Genomic DNA, 21,721 nt, shown 5'->3' on the forward strand with positions numbered 1-21,721 from the left:
CAATACGGTGATTTTCTAATGTTACCATTCCTTGTATGTTTGTTTATTAGCTGGTTTTCTACTGTAATGATGAGCTTTCCCTTGTTTGTTATCAGAATGGACTCATGGATTCTTATTTTATTCAATGAGTTATAAGCCATTACTATCATATTTGTTTTGATGCTTGAATTGTCCCGGGAGCTTCTTCAAGCTGACTCCTTTAAAGATGAGTTTAACTTGATTTGCAGAAAGTTAAAAATGAAACCCACAGCAATAGGGGCAGTGCATGCTCTCATGCCATTCTCTGTGCATGGATGGGAGGGAGGCTGAGCAGAGCTAGAAAGGAATGTCTGGTATCAGGCGACTGGGCAAAGTCCAGGTGACTGCATTTACCTTACTGGGACAGAACCCTTTTTCTAGGGCTTCAGTTTTTTCAAGCCTTGAACTCATGGCTCAAAGGCACATCTACACACATAGAAGGTTCTGTGATCTTCTATCTGCTTAACCTTTGTTTAACCTTCTGGTTCTGTCTTACTAACCTCCTCCCACAACCCCAAGATGACTCACATTATCTCTCCACAAGAAGGCTGCCCATTGAGTACCTTATCATCTAGAGTTAGGCTACTTCTTCCAGTTCAGGGGGTGGGAGAAGAGACTGATGGGAGCAGAGACAGCTCTAAGGAGCCAAATCCGTCTAGATTCAATTATCTCAAAACATTGATTATCTAAATGGCTCCGGCCCTAATTTATCTGAGTATTTTACTTTAAAATTACAAACCTGTCTCTATTTTTACATTTATTGCAGCCAAAAGACCACCTTAAACCTTGGTAACATTATTTATAAAAGCGTCTTACTAAAGAGCCCCCTTACCCATCGGAGCTGCCCGTCACTGGTGAGCTGCCTGTAGAAGCCCCTGAAGTCACCAACGATGTCCCCGAAGTCCCTGTTCAGCACATGGTGGGCCAGTGCATTTACAGCACAGATGACTAGTAAAAAAGGATGTAATTGTATTTAATATTTTGGTATGAAGTCAATATAGTAAGACATGTAAACACCACAAACTAGAGCATTTAAAAAATTTTTAAATAATAAGACGCTTTTTTAAAATTCCTCAAAATATGTCTTCTGTGATTGTCATAAGTAATATCACACATATCACACTGCTAATCCATATACTGAGCTTAATTTCTGAAGAGCAAACACATTGTTTGACTGGATGCCAAACAAATGTGAAAAGCAGGATTATCAATCTGAAAGTTAAAACCATGCTCTCGAATATTTTTCCTCTCCACTTTGTAAAGTGTTCTACAATCAGATTCAAAGCTAACCCTTGCTAGCTCCTTATTCCTAAGGAATAAGAATGCTTTAACTTATAGGAGTCTTGATGGCGCAGTGCTTATGCGCTGGGCTGCTAACCCAAAGGTCAGTGGCTTGAACTCACCAGCCAGTGGGAGAAAGATGCAGCAGTCTGCTTCCGGAAAGACTCACAGCCTTGGAAACCCTAGGGAGCAGTTCTAATGTGCCCTATACGGTTGCTATGAGTTGGAATCGGTGGCAATGGGTTTGGTTTTGGTTGTGACTTATAAATTTAAAAAAAAAAGTCTTTTTATTATTATCAAGTATCAACAACACCTTGAAATCACAATCTGTCTAACACACTGTTAGAGTTTAAATAAAACACAATTAGCATAATCATATGTACAATGTTCAAGTACATGAAAACACTGTTTCCATAAACATCAAATTGCCTACTACTGACTTACTTATGATATACTACATTTTCCATAAGTAGGTCAAGGGCAAAACTTAAATTGGGTTGGTATTATCATCGATTACTTATTTTTGGTGTTTTACTTAAAAAAGTTTTATTTGTGTTTAATATGAAGAATAAAGTAACAAACCATACAGCAAAAAACTTTCTACCTTTTGCTCATTCTGTACAACATTTGGCCTATGTATAAATTACCAAAGGGGCAGTGACAGTTCAGTGGTAGAATTCTCGCCTTCTGTGCAGGAGACCCAGGTTCGATTCCCAGCATGCACCTCAAGCACAGCCACCACCCATCTGTCAGTAGAGGTTTTGTGTGTTGCTATGATGCTGAACAGGTTTCAGCGGAGCTTTCAGAGTAAGACAGGCTGAGAAGAAAGGCCTGGCGATCTGCTTCCAAAAATTCAGCCAACTGAAAACTCTATGGATTGTGTCTGATCCCTTTATGCATGGGGTCACCATGAGTCAGGGGCTGACTTGACAGCAGCTAAACAACACCAAACGACCAAAATAATTAAATCAAGTCATTAACTTAGCCCCAAAGCAATTAATTTATTACAAAAAAAGAAACAAATAAACTGATAAACTTGTTGTTTGGTATTGCCATTGCTTCAGTATTAAAATTCTCAGATCTTCTAATAGGACAGCTGTAGTGAAACAGTTTGAATACCAGATACTATGAGAAGGAAGTTTTTAAAGTGGGACCACGTGCTCTTAGGCCGTGCCTGGCCTTTGTGTGAAACAACTCAGATGACTGTGCACCTGCTGTAGTCTACAGCCATTAAGGCTGAGCCACCCGTTCCCTGTTCTCTAGGGCTTTTATTAACGGCATAAATAATCATTCTAGTTCAGATATTCATTCCCTAGAACTCAAGAAGACTGAATCCTCCTCACTCCTTGGTGCTTGGTGTTCTTGGATTAAAGAAAATCTGAAGAGAAAGCAGCTCATAGTAAGCTATGTGATTATCTTTATCAAACCTCAGTATTGTTGCTTTGATTGTTCCTATAAATCATGGCCTGAGGCACACCACTGGTTTGCACCAGGATAGTCAAAGTACTTAACAAAAGCTAAGTGTGATCTCACTTTTTATGGCCCTAAGAGATGCACACAGTACCTGGATTTCCCTTGGTGAAAATGAGTCCACTGAAGGAAGTTAACTAAAATTTACTGCACTCGTCGAAATTTCGCCAGGGTGGTCTGACCCCAGGGTGGAGTACAGTCCGCTTCAGGCTTGCCTGTTGGATGGGGTGGGTGGGAAATGCGTCTGGAACAATTGGCCCTTGACGGCAGCTTCTTGCTGACTAAACCCAGGCGTTCTCTCCAGTCACCCTCATTCCCTAGGACCCCCCAGCACTGGAAGGAGATGCAGTAAAGCCTGTGATAACCATGGGTGCCTGAGTCTGGGCGGTGGTGCAAACGCTTGAGGCTACTTCCCTCTCTTAAATTTCTTCCTTTTCCATCTCTTCTTTATTCTTTTCCTATCCTTTAAAACCTACATTAGTTTATTCTATACTTTAAAAAAGCAACATAACCAACCCACCCTCTCTCCTTCTCTCTCTCACACACACACAAACATAACCACTCTCTTCACAGTAATGAAGAAAGCACTCTTTTTTTAGTTCTCTGGATCATAAAAGAATGATTGATTAGGTAAGTAAGCTGATAAAGGCTGCAGGAGAACGGCTGAGCTAACGGAAGTCCATCTTTCATGCAAGTGCTGTGTAGCACTGTGAGACGGTAGTGAGCCACTGGAATATGCAGCGAGGCTAAGTGGGTTCTAGCACACTGTGGTCTGAAAAAGGCGGAAGCCAACAATATGACCACAAAACAGTCATTTATTAAAACCATCGAGACTGAAATGGATTTACCCCAACTTGAGAGGTATACCAGGACTATGTAACTTAGACTCTGTGTAAACTGCCAAAGGGGCAGTGATGGCTCAGTGATAGAATTCTTGCCTTCTGTGCAGGAGACCTGGGTTCGATTCCCAGCCAAAGCACCTCAGGCACGACCACCACCCATCTGTCAGTAGAGGTTTTGTGTGTTGCTGTGATGCTGAACAGGTTTCAGTGGAGCTTTTAGAGTGAGACAGATTGAGAAAAAGGGCTTATAGGAGGGGTGGGAGTGGAGGAGAGGAGGGGTTAGTGAAGGCCCTATTGCGCTGACCTCAGCAACCACCCAAGGAGAGTGTGGTATCGTCCTAGTGAGCACACAGCCTGCTTACAATCCCTCTGCTGTGGGCGCAAGGCAGCAAAGCTCTAAAAGCAGCAGCTCCAAGTCTTGACTGCCTAAGGACAGAGTCTTGGAACCATCGGCGTGGTTCCAATGGCCTGTCCCATAGTGAGGAAGGTGCTGCTGTATTTTGTAAGCCTGAAGAATTTAACCCAACCTTCAGGGGCTGTGCTGTATGGTCTGCAGTGTAGGGGAAGACTGCAGCTTCCAAAAGTGCTCAGCTTACAAGCAGGGACCATTAAGATTGCAGGAGGAGCTGAAAAACAGCTCCCAAATCTATCACGATAAAATCAACCACTATCTTGGGAAAACTCAAACAGTAAATCAATGATGTAGTGGGGGGAGGAGAGGGAGAGGAGCCCTGAATACCTTCCCGGTCTCCTCCTTCTGCCTGGAAAATTCCTAGTTACCCCGCAAGATGCACCTCAGAGCGTCACCTGTGCTCTGACGCCTTCCCTGGCCCTCCTAGACAGAGTGAACCAGCCCCCTCGGTGCATCTTGTACACACTTTTTAAAAAGAGTAATTCCCACACTGTACTATGAAAATTCCTTTTGTGTTTGTCTCCCGGATAAGTTTTAAGTTCCTTGTATGTTGAGACTCTGTCTTCTTTCTCTCTCTCCCTCTTAAAAATTATTTCTCCAGTGGCTAACAGAGTGCCTGATACATAGCAGCCCTCAAGACAAGTCTGGAGAATGACTGACTGATGACCACTCACCAGCCCCTACCAATGGCTAGAACAGTGGTCACACTGGTGCTATCAATTTAAAGTTCAAGAAAGGTGCCCTTGTCATCCACCCACCCACTCACCCACCCATCCATCCATCTCCTCTCTTACACACACACACACAAACACATACACGCTCTACTTTCGTCTGCTCAACAATACTAAAAATTAAAAAAAAACTTTCAGTGGGTAAGAATTTAATTCTACAACTAGAGAGGACTGACATTGCAAAAGAGGCCTCCCATCACCACCAAAGTTACGGAATCTGTTTCCTCCCTTCTGGGACCCTCACTCTTCCTCCATTCATAATTTGGCTTTGGCTCCTCATGGTCCACTGATGTTGACTTGACGAAGGTCTCCCTTTTGTACTTCTCGAATTTTGTATCACACACATGTATTTCATAGCCAAAAAATATAAACAAATAATTTATATTTGAATGCTCCATAAAGAAAGCACTCCGGGCTATCAGAGTAGCTCTCTGGGCCTCACTTTCCTTTTTTCAAAAACAAGGGACTCAGAGGAAAAATGGGGAACAATTTCAAATTCTCACAGACTCCAAACTTCCTGGAGCCACTGGGGGTAGATGAACCTCGGAAACCATTGCCCTGAGACAGACTCCAAAAATATCCCTTGAAGTCTCCTTAAAACTAAACAATAGTTTAGCTTACTAGTAAAAAGGTCTGCCTTGCGCATTATACTCTTTTAAGAACTATCTTTGGGATCAAGGAGCCCTGGGGGCACCGCAGTTAAGAGCTACGACTGCTACCCAAAAGGTCGGATCTGCCAGCAGCTCCTGGAAGCCCTGCGGCCAGTTCTACCTGTCTGACAGAGCTGCTATGAGTCACAGCCGACTTGACAGCAATGGGTTTGGTTTGGGTTTTTTCATATATGGGATCAAAGTGACAACAGGAACTCAGAAAGATTAGCTAGGAACCCTAGGGGGCAGTGAGTTTATGTTAATGGGGAGGAACAGCTCAGAAGAGGAGAGTGGGAATGTTTGCACAACTCAGAGAATGTGGTCAGCGTCACTAAGTGGTACATGTAGAAACTGTTGATGTATATTTTCTGTGTATATTATCAACTAAAAAATAACTAAAATTAAAAAATATTTAAATTAAAAAAACAAAAAATGAGGGGCTCGAGATCACCACTGAGATCGCACCCAACTCTGAGTGAGAGACTTAAATGTGTGCACCCTAAAGACTGCTGTTCCAAATGAGACTTCTGAAATTGGGCAGGCCAAAGCCCCTCCCCCCCTTTCACTTTTTTTTGCCAGGAAGATGAGTGAATTACAAACCAACTTGGTGGGAAATATTTTGAAAAGCAAGGAGACTCCTATGCGCATCACACTAAGCCTTGCTACATGAGCTCAAGGCTAATCCTCTCGCCTTCCTTGGTCACTAGCCTAGCTCAGCCCTTCAAAGCCCCACAGTGGCCAAAAGCCAAAAGCCAAAGAATAGCATTTTTGTAGTTATCACAACAGAGAAATGGACAAAGATTCAAGGATTTTTCAATAGTTTATAAGGGACTGCAAGGAGAGAGGCCAAATTTTGCCAGTTTTTAATTTTTCCAAATGAAATAAATAACAAACCAGAAACAATGTTTTTACTCACTTCTAGCAGTATAAATACAAAGAAAAATACAGCTAGCACTGGATCCAAGGGACAATTAAGCATTCTGGAACTTTAAAAGAATGTTCAACTCACCAACTTCAGTGCCTTTTCCCAAAGTAAAGGTAATTCCATATCCCTTGAGACCATCTCCCGCATCAGTCTCTAGGATGACATAGGCAGCCGAGTAGTCAGGGTCTGTGTGCTGCAGGAAAAAATATGCCCCCACCCAAATAAAGCAAACATGAGAAATCCAAAAACAGGCTGGAAAATGCAACAGAGGATATGCAAGAAAGCTCCAATCTAAGGAAACCATTCACGTGCCCCAAACAAAACATAGGAGCTCTGAATGGACAAGAACGCCCTGCTGAAAGAGTCAAATTATTTTAACAGGTGTAATGTACACATGTCTAATGTCAGCTTGCAATTATGTCATCTTTGGCCTTCAGCTCAATTTTAAACCCAGAACAGCCATCTCAGTTCTTTGAACAAAGTAACATCCACAAGCATCTTAGAAGTGAACACACCAAGGTTTCAGAAAGCTTTTGTGTAAAATTAGACTTATCCTCATTGCAGCAGTTTATAGCAGAGCTAAAATACAAGGGCACAAGTTCAGACGAGATGACTGGGGGAAAAGGAAGAATTAAAGCTTCAAGACAAATAAACTGACCCATTTTTTGTTTGTTTGTTTTATTCTGTTTTACTCTCAAACAGTATTTTATAACAAGTATTTATTAACCAACTATTACGAAGCTCAACACCGTCTGTGATATGGAAGATGCAGAAATAATAAGTCTGTCTCTAGAAGTTTATCACACAGCAGGGAGAAGAAGCCGACACACATGAACCAGGTGAGAAGAAGCCAAGACATTATACGGTTCCATGCTGAAGTGTGGTGGCTTAGAAACGCTACAGACGTTCAAGGAAGAAGAACAAAGAGGAAGTAGAACTTAAAGGAGTTCCTGAGGGGACAAAGACCACTCGGATGGGCTGGGAAAAGAGGCAGACAAAAGCACCCAGGCACGGGAGAACACACAAACCCCAGAGACTGTGTGGGACAGAAAAGCAAAAGGCCCACAAGGACACTGGCTTCTAAGTAAGATTGGATAAAGGGTGTGGGGGCAGGTAATGCAGACCCCAAAAAGCAAGGGGCAGAAGATCTGAATGTGGATGCAACTATTAAAGAACTCTGCACAGGAGTGTGTCAACTTATTACGATTATTATTATTACATAACCCTTATTGTGCTGGGTTGTTTTTTATTGTGCTAGGCACTATTCTAAGAGCGTCAATGGTTTAATTTAATCCTCACAGCAATATCAGAGTAGGAGGTCATCCCTATCTTACAGGTGACGAAACTGAGTTTTAAAGAGGTTTGATAACTTGTCCAAGATAACATGACTTGTACGTTTTGGAGGCAGAATTTAAATCCCTCTATTCAACAAAAAAAAAAATACGGGATGCACAGGAGGGCCTGAGTCTGGTGTCAAACTACAGTCAGGGGAATTCAATGCGATGTGAGCACCAGCTGTGTGTCAGCAACGGAGGTTTCTGAGGAGGATATAGGATGTGCCCTTGGAGAAGTTAGTGTTGAAAACCCGGTTATAAAAACTAATAATATAAGGCAGAACATGGTAAGTCTCTGGGGGAGATGCAAATTACAACAGACAGGCAGAGAGGACTATTAGTTAAACACAGTCGAAGCTGGAAAAGGCTTTATGGTGAAAATAGCACTTGAGCTGGTCAGCTGAGATGGGGACTTTTCACTGGGGAAGGGGCAGAAAGGATCTGGGAGGGCAGCCTATTCTAGGCGGATATTCTAGGTGGAATATATAATTCCAGTTGTGTATCTAGATGGAGGTAATGGTAGCAGTGAAAGCAGTAAGGGGGATGAAAAGGAGAAAGACTGGAATGGACTCAAGGGTTGGTGACAGCCTGATCTGAGTCCTTGAAGAAAGAGCTGGGAGATAAGGCTACAATTCCATGAATTAAAAACCCATCGACAGTTCCTGGGTTACATGGAGAAGAACAGAAAAGGGAAACCTTTAGCTGAAGCCTTAGATGAGGGTCAAAAGGATGGGATGAGCCAAAGGTGGCTTTAAGCTTCTGAGTGCACGTACCTGGCAAAATGATCTCAGACGGATCACAAGGGAGAGCAAGACTGGGGATGGAAGCTGATGAGTTCCAATTTAGACAGACTGTGTTTAGCCTGGGAGGCCCTGGGTCATTAATGTGCTTGGTTGCTAACTGAAAGGTTGGGGGGTCGAGTCCACCCAGAGGTGCCCTGGAGGACAGGCCTGGCAGCCTACTTCTGAAAAATCAGCCACTGAAAACCCAGTGGAGCACAGTTCTGCTCTGACACACACGGGGTTGCCATGAGGTACAGTCGACTCCATGGCAACCAGTAGTGATGGTGTTGTTTAGCACGAAGGACAAAAATCCAACTGGAAATGCCCAGATGGCACTGCACTTGAAATGAGACGGAGGTCCACAAATGAGATTTGGGAGTCTTTGGCAGAAAGGTGGCACTGAAGCCACGAATGTGGTCTAAACGGGAGCATGCAGCAAGAAGGGGGGTGTTGGGCCCTGAGCCTTGGAGAGAGAAGAAGAGGGGTTAGTACAGGATGAGAAGGAACAGTCAGCGAGGTAGGAGGCCAGCAGAATAGGTGGCAGTAGACAGTGTGAAATGGAGCTGAGGGTAAGGACAGTGGATGCAGAATACGGGCAATTTCAGGAGAAGAAGGAAATAGAAGTGCATTTCAGATTGAGGAGGAAGTAGGTGCAAAGAACGTGAGGCAACAGGCTTAGACTAGTAACTCAGAGTTTGACGAGGAAGGGGCAGTTGCAGAATGGGTGAGAGAGAGGTGCTAGGGTTGGGAGGAAGCTGTGTCCACATGGGATGGAGAAGGAACCACTGGAGAGGGAGAGACCGAAGACTGAACATACTGGAGGAGGAGGAGAATAGAATGGCAGCCCCAGGAGTCAAGAAGGGTGGGAATGGGGGCACAGGAGGGTAGATTAGTTTTGGAGAAGAACATGACTTGGAGAATAAAAGGAAGGGTGAAAGGTTTGCTTTGGAGACTTGTCTTCAGTCTTCTGGGTACACTTGTCTTTAGTCTTCTTAGTGGTGTAGGGCAACACCTTCTAACTGGTGAGGGTGGAGGGCGGTGGCCTGGAGGACAAAGTGGTCTGGAACAGCCTCTCCAAGGAGCTCACCAGACAATGAGAAAAGAGGAGGAAAAGTACTGGGAAGTGGCAAGGGGTCAGCTGGAGCTGGGGTCTGGGCTATCAGCCCCAGGCTCTCTGGGACCCTGGGGAGTGCCTGAACAGGAAAGCAAAGGGTATATACACCAGAGGACTGTGTGCTCTGCATTTCTAAGAAATCTTTGCTTTAACAGATTCTGGGGACAGTTTCAAGGCTCATTCATGTAAATATCCTACTTTTGAGCAGGAAAGTTTACTCTGCTAAGTCCTGAACGTAGCAGAATTGCTGAGTCCAGCACACCGTCAGGGCATGTGAAGCAATCACGAGAGCGATGGCAGTACGGCCGAGAATTGCAAAGTAGCACATTCTATTAAGAAGGCACTAAGAACCAGCCCAGGACACGTATCTCCAGCAGATAAATACTCAAGTATTTATGAGCTTGCAACACAGATGTCAGATTATCTCTCCTTACCCAGGGGTCATAAACCACTCAGGCCCAAATTCCATTTCTTAAATTCTTCTACCTTAACACTTTGCACATTCAAAGTACAAAAAAAAAAAAAATAGTGCTATCGAGTTGTTTCCGACTCATAGCGACCCTATGCAATGCCCCATAGGGTTTCCGCGGAGCCCCGGGAGGACTTGAACTGTCGACCATTTGATTACAAAGTACAGGCAAGTCCAAATCAGAATCGCTTCTGCTTCAGTTTCCTCATATGTAAATAACAATTATAGCCAACATACTGAGGGTCTTCTCTGTATCAGACTTGGCTAAGCCCTTTATAGGCATCTCATTTACATGTATGAAGCATTTCACAAATGAGAAAACAAAAGCTTGGAGAGATTCTGTGGCTTATCCACGCTGCTTGGCCTCAGAGCAAAGGCAGTTGCACTAGATCGAGTGTCTGGATTTTACAAGCCAGGAAAATTTCAAACATTTGGAGATTACAAAAGATTGTCAGGTGGGTGTCTTTTAAGTCATTTAACATTATAGATCAAAAAAAAAAAAAAGATATTTAAAGATTGAAAAAAGTGGGAAGAAATTAATCTCAGAATAAAAGACATGCTTTCTCATTTAATAACTTTATTTAACGAGATGCTTATTATTGTTATTATTAGCAATAACATGGATTCACAGAGAATACTTGAGATTAATAACCAGTTAACCAGCGGCTGTGAAGTCGATTCTGACTCATGGCGACCCCATGTGTGTCAGAGTAGACCTGTGCTCCTTGGGGTTTTCAATGACTGATTTTTTGGAAGTAGATTGCCAGGCCTTTCTTCCAAGGCACCTCTAGGTAGACTTGAACCTCCAACCTTTTGGTTAGCAGCCAAGTGCATTAACCATTTGCATCACCTGGGGATTCCTGAAAGGCTTATTTATTTATTAAAGTTTAGATGAAGGTTTACAGAACTAGTTTCCCATCAAACAGTTAGTACATACATTGTTCTATGACATTGGTTAACAACCCTATGACATGTCAACACTCTCCCTTCTCAACCCTGGGTTCCCTATTACCAGCTTTCCTGTCCCCTCCTGCCTTCCAGTCCCTGCTCCAAGGCTGGTATGCCCCTTTAGTCTTGTTCCATGGGCCTGTTCAATCTTTGGCTGAAGGGTGAACCTCAGAAGTGACCTCATTACTGAGCTGAAAGGGTGTCTAGGTCCATACTCTCAGGGTTTCTCCAGTCTGTCAGGCCAGCAAGTCTGGCCTTTCTATTTGAGTTAGGATTTTGTTCTACATTTTTCTCCAGCTCTGTCCAGGACCCTCTATTGTGATCCCTGTCAAAGTAGTCCGTGGTAGTAGCCAGGGACCACCTAGTTGTACTGGACTCAGTCTGGTGGAGGCTGTGGTAGACGTGATCCATTAGTCCTTTGGACTAATCTTTCCCTTGTGTCTTCAGTTTTCTTCATTCTTCGTTGCTCCTGAAGGGGTGAGACCAGTGGAGTATCCTAGATGGCCACTCACAGGCTTTTAAGACCCCAGACGCTACTCACCAAAGTAGAATGTAGAACATTTTCTTTACAAACTATGTTATGCCAATTGAGCTAGATGTTCCCTGAGACCATGGTCCCCACAATAAGCTTATTTTTATAAAATATTTCAGGCACACAAAGAGTACAGATAACGTAATGAACACTAATGTGCCCTCGACCTAACTCAAGGGAACATTACAGTCCGAATTAGTCCTGCGTACACCTCCTTGACCACACTCCCCTCTCTCTGCAGAGGTAACCATTATCCTAACATTTACGTTTCTCACTTGCTGGCATGTTTTCACACATCGATCCCATACAGATGCAACTTTTTCTGCTGCGGCCATGTGGTCAGTGGAGATTCAAGGCCAGCACCAGAAGAGGCAGTGAGGGCTCGGTGGGGGACCCTGCACAGAGCTCATATAATTGGGAATCACTGCACTAGGTGGTCTGGGGTTTTTTCTAACGTGCCTTTTTTTTTTCTTTAAATATTTTATTGAGTTTTTGGTGATAGTTTACCTAGCAAGTTAGGTTGCTATTTGACAATTTCCATATAAATTGTTCAGTAACATAGTTACATTTACCACAGTGTGTCAACACTCTCTTTGTGTTCTGTTTGTTCCCTTCCCATACTCTAATTTACCTGCGCCCTTATCTTCTCATCTTTGCTCTAGAGAAATTGTTGACCTTTGGGTCTCTTACTGATGGTTTTTAAGTAGGGCACTGATCTCACCAGTAATATTCTTTATCTTGTGTGCCACTCTGCTGTTTCACTAAAAGGTGATCTCAAGAGATAGGCTGAATTCTAGGTTTAAAGAGTGACTCAGGGTGACAGTCTCAACGGGCCCTCTTTACTTTTCCACTTTGGTTTTTCATTTTCTCTTTCCTCTAACATTCTCAAAAGGCCCTTCAGCAGTCAGGAGGAAGTAAAAGTCCATGCCCTTACTTTACTGTTTCTCTTAAGACTCTCTACATGACAAACCCGTTTATATCCATATTTTCACGTAATTTCACCAGCCCCAGCCTTAGGCCTTCTCTGCAATCGGGTATCTTTCATGTGACCCAGAGTTCTTAGAAACTTGTCTGGTTTCTCGGCCCGACTGTGACTCCTTCTCTTCACAGGTGGCCCTGAGAGGCACAGAGAGGTTAGAGTTTTCCCCGGGTCACATAGCAAGTTGTGTCGAAGACAGGATAACCACCCAAAACTCTCACTCCAGGATTCCTGGTCTCCATCACCCCCAACCCATCCAGTTTTCCGTACAGAAGAAGCCAGCTCTGTGCTCTCGGATTTCTTTGGGGGGGACTCAACAAACCTTCTGGTTATTGCTGTATATTACACATCCTACCATTTCCAGCAATGTGGGAATCATAAATGCAAAAAAGGGGAAATCCTAAACCCCAGCAAACACGAAAACAACCAGGAGGGTGGAGAGTTTCCGGACACTTTTATTCCCCCACGGCTGGAAAAAAATTTCCCCCACCGCCCCGCCTCCCACTTTTCCGAGCAACGGTTCCCAAGGTGGGGGCCCCCCAGCGCACGCGCGCCTCCCGCGCCTCAGCCGTCGCTTACCATGGCGTCCGAGCCGTGGCCCCCGAGCGACGTGGGGAAGCGCACGTCGCGGACCGACAGCCCGCAGATCCTGCCGCGCACCATGCCCGCCCGCGCCCTCTAGCCGCGCCGTCCCCGCCGCCGTCGGCTCCACTCGGGATCCCAGGAGCGCGCGAGGGCGGCGGCGGCCTCCCTCCGGACTCCGGACTGCGGCGCGGATTGGCCGCGGGTCCCGGGGGCGCGGCCGCGCCCTGGGACTTGGCGTGACGGGAGTTGTAGGCCCGGCCCGGGCCCCGGGGGCGCGCCCCTTCGCGCTACGTTTCCGGCTGCGACTGGCGGGCGCTGCCCGGCGCGCACTCCCGTAGGCTCGCGGCAGAGCTCGGGGAGCAGGCTGCTGCGCCGCGGCCAGCGGCCACCGGAGTTGGAGGCTCTGAGGAACGACCTGCCCCGCAGCGGCGCTGACGGGGACGAAGCACGTCTGACCGGCGTCAGTTCCCCGAAGCGGATTTTGACGCGTGGCTCGGCTCCTGACCCGGAGCCCGCCGGCCGATGGCTGCGCACCCGGAAGAGCAATGGGCTGGAAACTCCTAGGGCCCCTTCATCGTCCTCAGCCTGCCTGTTTGCCACCTGATAAATCATGAGGCGGGCACCATTTATTGCACTCCTCCTGATGCTTCAGTAATACATGATCTCTTATCCCCCCAAACCTGCAAGACAGTTAGGTCATTTTCATTTTATTGGGGACCATTAAATGGTGATTCAGCTAGTGAAGTGGCAGCGTGTCCTGGCTGCAAAGCCTGGGCCCTGTCCTCTGGATAGCAGGGATTTGTATTTTAGGCGCTGTAGGATCCCTCAGAACATCGTGCAAGCTGTGGACACTTTCTTAAAAAAAAAAAAAAATTGTACACACGTTTCCATAACATGTTTGAAGTTTCGCTGACCCTTTGCCTTGCTGTATAGCTCACTGCCTTTCAATTCCTACCTCAAGGGAATGCTTTGAAGATTAGATGAAATGTTTGGAAAATAAAACCAAAAAAAAAAAAAAAAAGTTGCTGTTCAGTTGATTAGGACTCGTGGCGACCCCATGTGTGTCAGAGTGGAAGTGTGCTCCATAGGGCTTTCCATGGTGGATTTTTCAGAAATAGATCACCAGGCCTTTCTCCCTAGGTACCTATGGGTAGACTTGAACCTCCAAGTATCTGAGCTGTTAACCATTTATACCACCTAGGAACTCTGGTGGTAAGGCTACAGATACTGTATTAAAATGTGGGCCTGTGGGTATGGCAGGGATTTTTTTCAGAGACATCCAGGTCACCTTTATTGCTCAGTGACCTGTATAACCCCCATTAGATTAGTTCCCTTTGAGTTAAGCTGAGATCATTAATTCAACTGGCTACAGAAGCTGGGTGAGAAGCAGCAAGCAAAGGGTGGGAGTGAGGCAGTGGGCACTGTGACTGCTCCTTTACAAAGGGGTAGCCAGTTATTCATGTCCAGCTGATTGTGGTCCTGTAGAGACTAGCTTGCTATCTTGTCATTTTCCAAGAGTGGTCTGAAATCCAAATATTGGATTTGTAAACATTAGCATCTAACTTAATTTCTTTCCCCTAAAACACTGTGCAGGCCACACAAAACCAGTTCTATGGCCCTGTAACTTGGTGGCTTCCCACTTGCCCTGACTGAGTTTATCTCAGTCTTCCAGTATAATAAATGTTCTCCTACAGAATCAACCTTCTAAGTCTCATCAGTCATGTTTGCCTCAGGGTCTGGAAGTTTATCAAAATTTTTGAGATCAAGTTTTAATTGGTCATTGATAGAGCCTAAAGGTCCGCTTGGGATAAATAATTTGGGTAGCACTGTATAGAGGATAGGTATAACAATTACCTACACCTCCCAGTAACTCTGTGAGGTAAGCAGGGGTTATCTGCTCCCTTTTACAGCCAACGAAACAGATCCAGAAGGGTGAATTGACTTGCCCTAGTAATTGGCAGAAATGGAATCCAAAACCTGGGTTCCTGCCCTCTAGGCCAAGTTCTCTTTTCCCATAATACCGCCCTCACGGAATTTTGTACTCTACTGTATTAACTAAACCCTGGTGGCGTAGCGGTTAGGAGCTACGGCTGCTAACCAAAAGGTCGGCAATACAAATCAACCAGGTGCTCCTTGGAAACCCTGTGGGGCAGTTCTACTCTGTCCTATAGGGTCACTACGAGTCGGAATCAACTCGACAGCAGCGGGTTTGGTTTTTCTTTACTGTATTAACTAAAATCAGATTCAGGCCTCACCAACAGATCCGAGGATGAATATCCTTTGTCACTTGGACCCTTTGGAGCAAAGTGCTTCCAAATGCCATCTGTCCTCCCATCTGAACTTAAACAGCTTTCAGGCTGAGCCACCTAAACAGCTAAGCCTCCTCTTGCCATACCCAGCCATCCTTCGCTGGCTAAACCAAAACAAAACCAAACCTGTTGTCATCAAGTTGTTTCTGACTCATAGCGAACCTATAGGGCAGAGTAGAACTGTCCCGTAGGGTTTCCAAGGCTGAAGTATTTATGGAAACAGACTGCCACATCTTTCTATTGAGGAGCAGCTGGTGGGCTCAAACTGTCAACCTCTTGATTAGCCACCAAGTGCCTCCCACCCAGGGCTCCTCTTCCCTGGCTAGAGGGTACCAGCTCTTTATTCCAGCCCACGCATACTGGTTATGCCTCTTTCGGTGCCTTCACACACAGTACAGAAGGTTACTTTACTGGGACAGCTTATAAAGGTCATTAGGAATATTTCACCACGCAACAGTGAAACGAATACAGTGGCTGAACATGAGGAAAGAGTAGAAGCATTTTATTAGGTTTATTCCTGACCGCTAAGTTAACAAGAAAGGTCCTTTACTTGCTCACATACTTAAGACTCCTCACTGGGCTTGCTAGATTTAGCAAATAAAAATATAGGAAGTCCAGTAAAATTCAAATTTAAAATTAAACAACAAATTTTTTTTATTATACATATTATCCCATGCCATATTTAAAATATACTTACACTAAAAAGTTATCTGTTGTTTACCTGAAATTCAAATTTAACTGAGCATACAATCTTTTGGATAATTAAAAGGGGCTAACATCAAATTCATGTTACGAGGCTAGCATAACCTTGGAGCCCTGGTGGTGCAGTGGTTAAGAATTCAGCTGCTACAACTGGACTAAACCAAAAGATAAGAAGTTTCCTGAATACAACCAAGCACTTCAAGGGACAGAGTAGCAGGGGTGGGATCTGGTGAGAATAGTTTCGGGGGACATCTAGGTCAATCGGCATAACAAAGTATGTTAGGAAAACATCCTTCTGCATCCCACTTTGGTGAGTGGTCTTAAAAGCTAGCAAGCAGCCATCTAAGATGCATCAATTGGTCTCAACCCACCTGGAGCAAAGGAGAATGAACAACACCAAAGACACAAGGAAAATATGAGCCCAAGAGACAGAAAGGGCCACGTAAACCAGAGACTCCATCAGCCTGAGACCGGAAGAACTAGGTGGTGCCTGGCTACCACCAATGATTGACCTGACAGGGAACACAACAGAGAATCCCTGATGGAGCAGGAGAAAAGTGGGATGTAGAACTCAAATTCTAGTAAAAAGACCAGACTTAATGGTCTGACTGAGACTGGAGGGACCCCAGACGAGATGGCCCTCGGACTGTTAGCCCAGAACTAAAACCATTCCTGAAGCCAACTCGTCAGACAAAGATTAGACTACACTGTGAGATATAAAATGATACTGGTGAGGAATCTGCTTCTGAGCTCAAGTAGACACATGAGACTATGTGGCCAGCTCCTGTCCAGAGGCAGGATAAGAAGCAGAGGGGGTCAGGAGCTGGTTGAATGGACTCAGGAAATCACAGGGTAGAGAGGAGGAGTGTGCTGTCACATTGTAGGGAGAGCAACTAGGGCCACATAACAATGTGTATATAAGTTTCTGTATGAGAAACTGACTGGAATTGTAAACTTTCACTTAAAACAGAACTAAAAAAGAACTTGGCTGCTAACCAAAAGACTGGCCGTTCGAATCCACCAGCCACTCCTTGGAAACCCTATGGAGCAGTTCTACTCTGTCTTATAGGGTCTCAATCAATGGCAACAGATTTGGTTTTTGGTTTTATATATGTATATATGTACATTTTTTTTCATTTTATACCAGTGTAAGCTCACTAGTAATTTTCAGAAAGGACTAGCCCCTGAATTTTTATTCACACACATTATACGTTATCAGTAAGACATAACAAAAAATAACCTGTATCAAGATTCAAATTAGCTTGGGTAAATTATTTTTTCTCATTTTTTTTTTATTGTTGAGAATATACATGGCAAAATATAAACCAGTTCAATTGTTTCTACATGTACAATTCAGTGATTGATTATTCTTCGCATTGTGCAACCATTCTCGCCCTCCTTTTCTGAGTTGTCCTCCCTCATTTACTTACACTCAGTGCCCCCTGCATTAACATACACTCACTGCCCCCAAAGTTCCCTATGTAATCTTTTGAGTTGCTGTTGTTAATTTGATCCCATATAGATAGATCTTAAAAGCGCACAGTGCTCAAGGAAGATGTTCTTTACTGGTTCAGCTAAAACTATTGTTTGACTTCAAGAAGACTTCAGGGGATATTTTTGGTAAAAGGTTTAAAGATTATCTCAGGGCAATAGTATTGCATTCAGCCCTCATGGTTCCAGAATGTCTAAATTCCATGAGAATTGGAAATTTTATTCTGTATTTTTCCCATTTTGATCAGTATTCTATAGAATCTTTGATCAAAATGTTCAGTAATGGTAACTGGGCACCATCCAGTTCTGCTGGTCTCATGGCAAAGGAGGCAGTTGTTCAAGGAGGCAAATAGCCACATATTCCATTTCCTCCCCCTATTCCTGACTCTCCTTCTTCCTCTGTTGCTCCAGGCAAATAGACAAAAATTGTCGTGCCTCGGATGGCTGCTTGCAAGTTTTAAGAGGGCATCACACAATGAACTAGGAGGTAGAACAGAAGCACTAAACACATTATTAGCCAGTTAACTGGGATGTCCCATGAAACGGTTACCCTAAAACCTCCAAGCCAAGGAGCCGAATCCCATGAGATATTTTGTCGTATATAAGCAGCCTCAGCAGCTACTCTTTTTTTTTGTCATTGTTGTAAACAGATCACGTGACTTTTGCCAATTCAACTTTTCATAGTTGTACAACTTATTGACAGCAATTACATTAATTGGTTGCACAACCCTACACTTAAAATCAATTAGATTTTTCCATCACTGCAATTTGAACCTCAGAACTCCATAAGCAAACCTTCCCATTTTTCCCCCTTCCTGCCTCTGGTATACACTGAGAAACTTTGGTCTCTATACAGTTGCCTGTTCTTGTCTTTTTTATATAAAAGAGTGAGGTCATACATTATTTTTCCTTTTGTGATTATTTCACTCAGCAAAATGACTTCAAGCTCCATCCATGTTGTGGCATGTATCAAGACTTCATTTCTCTTACAGGCTGAGTAGTATTCCGTTGTATGTGTGTACCACGTTTTGTTTATCTATTTATCAACTGATGGGCATTTAGGTTGTTTCTTTCTAACTTTTAGATATTGTGAATAGTGCTGCAGTGGACATTTGTGTACGTCTCTTTTTGAGTCTGTGCTTTCAAGTCTTTGGGTGTATTCCTAGGAGTGGAATTGCTAGGTCATATGGTAGTTCTATTTTTAGCTCTTTGAAGAATCACCACACTGTTTTCCACAACAGCTGTACCATTTTTGCATTCCCACCAGCAATGGATAAGGGTTCCAATTTCCCCACATTCACGCCAACATTCGTTCTTTTTTTTAAGCTATCTCATTTTGGTTTTGATTTGAACTTCCGTGATGGCTAATGATGGTGAGCATCTTTTCATGTGTTTGATGGCCATCTGAATGTTCAACCCCCTTGCCCATTTTATGATTGGGTTATTTGTCTTCTGGTTAAGTTGTTGAAGTTTTATATATATTTTGGTTATTAGATTCTTACTGGACATATGGTTTCTAAAGATATTCTTCCAGCTGGTAGCTTGGCTGTTCACTTTTTTGGTGAAATCTTTTGATAAACGGAAGTTTTTCATTTTTAGCGGCCAGCTAGGATACTTCACTGGTCTCACCCCTTTGGGAGCAAGGAATAATAAAGAAAACTAAAGATACAAGGGAAAGATTAGTCCAAAGGACTAACAGACCACATCTACCACAGCCTCCACCAGACTGAGTCCAGTACAACGAGATGGTACCCGGCTACCACCACTGGCTGCTCTGACAGGGATCACAGTAGATGGTCCAGGACAGAGCTGGAGAAAAATGTAGAACAAAATTCTAACTCAGATAGACCAGACTTGCTGGCCTGACAGAGACTGGAGAAAGCCTGAGAGCATGGCTCCCAGATATCCTTTCAGCTCAGTAGTGAGGTCACTCCTGAGGTTACCCTTCAGCGAAAATTGAACAGGCCCATGGAAAAAACAAAACTAACAGGGCGCACAAAAGGGCAGAAGGGAACAGAAAAGCTGGTAGTAAGGAACCCAGGGTTGAGAAGGGAGAGTGTTGACAGGTCGTGGTGTTGTTAACCAGTGTCCTAGAACACTGTGTGTACTAACCATTTGATGAGAAACTAGTTTGTTCCGTAAAACTTAATCTAAAGTACAATTAAAAAAAAAAAACTAAAAACGAGATTAAATGGGCACACTGGCCCTGGGGCAAGGACGAGGAGGCAGGAGGAGACAGGAAAGCTGGTAATAGGGAACCCAAGGTCGAGAAAGGAGAGTGTTAACATGTCGCGGGGTTGTTAACCAATGTCATCAAACAATATGTGTACTGTTTAATGAAAAGCTAGCTTGTTCTGTAAACCTTCCTCTAAAGTACAATTTAAAAAAAAATTTTCCATTTTTATGAAGTCCCATTTATTTATTTTACCTTTCGTTGTTGGTGGTTTTGTTATTATATTAGGTAACCCATTGTTAAAAGCTGGCCAGGCACCCTATATTTTATATGGCAACTTTGCTGCCCATCTGCTTACACTTACATGTCCTTACTGCCACCCCACCGGTTGCCACTGAGGCAGCTCCAATCATGATGACCCCATGCATGTCAGAGTAGAACTGTGCTTCACAGGGTTTTCAATGGCTGATTTTTTGGAAGTAGATTGCCAGGCCTTTCTTTTGCAGCACCACTAAGTGGATTCAGACCACCAACCCTACAGTTAGTAGTTGATCACAAACTGTTTGCACTACCCTGGGACTTGCGCTAAAGAAAAACAAACTAAACTTGTTGCTATCTATTCCGATTCATGGCAACCTATGTGTTACAGAGTAGAACTGAGCTTCATGTGGTTTTCTTGGCTGTAATATTCACGGAAACAGATTGCCAGGCCTTCTTCTGAGTGGGTTCAAACTGCCAGTCTTCCAGTTTTTAAAAGCCTTTCCTGCTTGCTTTGTGTCAGTGTCTTCCGGTGTCTGTTTGGTGCTGTCCATTGACAAATGACCTAGACTTGAGAGGAAAGCTTTTTGATGCAGCGTTTAAGGTACAGTAAAATCTGCAAAAGCCGGAACCTGTGTAAGGCAGAAACCTGTCAGAGAAGGAAAACTCAAATATTTTCTACTAAAACAAGCAATAGAAAGATGATAAGACTGCACCCTGTCGAAGGCGGAAAACTTGCGAGGCCCAGAAAATCAAGGCAGTCCTGTCAAGTTCTGGTTTTCACAGGTGTCACTGTATTTGTTTTCTTAACTACAGACAATTAAAAGAAGAGCTTAAACTGTGGAAATCTTGTCTATAGTATTCCAATAAAGACCAAAAACCAAACCGACTGCCATCAAGTAGATTCTGACTCATAGCAACCCTATAGGACAGAGTAGAACTGCCCCATAGGGTTTCCAAGTAGCAGCTGGTGGATTTGGACTGGTGACCTTTTGGTGAGCAGCCAAATGCTCAATCAGGATGCCACGAGGGCCCTATATAGTGTTCGAACATATAGGAGCAATTAGTGGCAGCCACAACGAAAAAAGAAGTTTAGGACTAAACAAGCCATCGATGTAGTCACAAGGAAAGCTTGTCAGGTTCTGTTGTTGCTGTTATGATTGCTCAATTATTTTATCCTAATACTCTGGACTTTTTGTTTTATGTTTAGATGATATTTAAGTTTCTCTGATACCATTTTGGGAAGCATTAGAGAGGTAACCTTTGTTTTACTAATTATTTTAAGAGTCTGGGTGTCAGAGGCTATACATACACAAGCAGATTCCCTGAAGGACTTTAATATTGCCAACTTTATTTTAGAAGAATAAAACCTATTTCTTTCTAATTATAAATGTTGAATATTTGAGAATAGAAGTATGATTAAGAGTTTAAAATTCCACCCATAATCCCAGGATGCTGAGGCAACCACTATCAACATTTTGGCACATTAACTTTCATTCCGTTTCCTGTGTCTGTGTGTGTGTATGTGTGTGTTTTAAAACAGTAACAATATGATACTGCATATGTAACTTGGTATCCTGTTACTTTGCATATTGCAGAAGTATTTTTCTCAGGTTATTAACTTCTCAAACTTTTTACAACATATTTTTTATTACACAAATACAAATTCATTGCAGGTAAATTTGAAAACCAAGGTAAATAGGGAAGGGGGGAAGT

General features: G+C 43.7%; 1 protein-coding gene across 4 annotated transcripts in view; it reads right to left on the reverse strand.

Annotated features, from left to right (window-relative positions):
- ENOSF1 (enolase superfamily member 1) overlaps nt 1-13,234 on the reverse strand; it is a 30,723-nt gene extending 17,489 nt beyond the window's left edge. For 3 of the 4 annotated variants that reach the window (XM_049902160.1, XM_049902162.1, XM_049902161.1), the window contains exons 1-3: nt 13,067-13,234; nt 6,414-6,522; nt 851-966 (exon numbers count right to left, since the gene is read on the reverse strand). In XM_049902160.1, coding sequence (XP_049758117.1) covers nt 851-966; nt 6,414-6,522; nt 13,067-13,150 — 309 coding nt within the window. In that variant the 5' untranslated portion in view covers nt 13,151-13,234. Of the gene's footprint in view, nt 1-850; nt 967-6,413; nt 6,523-13,066 lie in introns of those variants that run through there. The other variant, XM_049902163.1, reaches the window with a different exon arrangement.
- Nucleotides 13,235-21,721: the final 8,487 nt, after the last annotated feature.

This window comes from Elephas maximus, chromosome 11 (genome assembly GCF_024166365.1).
Source record: "Elephas maximus indicus isolate mEleMax1 chromosome 11, mEleMax1 primary haplotype, whole genome shotgun sequence".
Taxonomy (NCBI): domain Eukaryota; kingdom Metazoa; phylum Chordata; class Mammalia; order Proboscidea; family Elephantidae; genus Elephas; species Elephas maximus.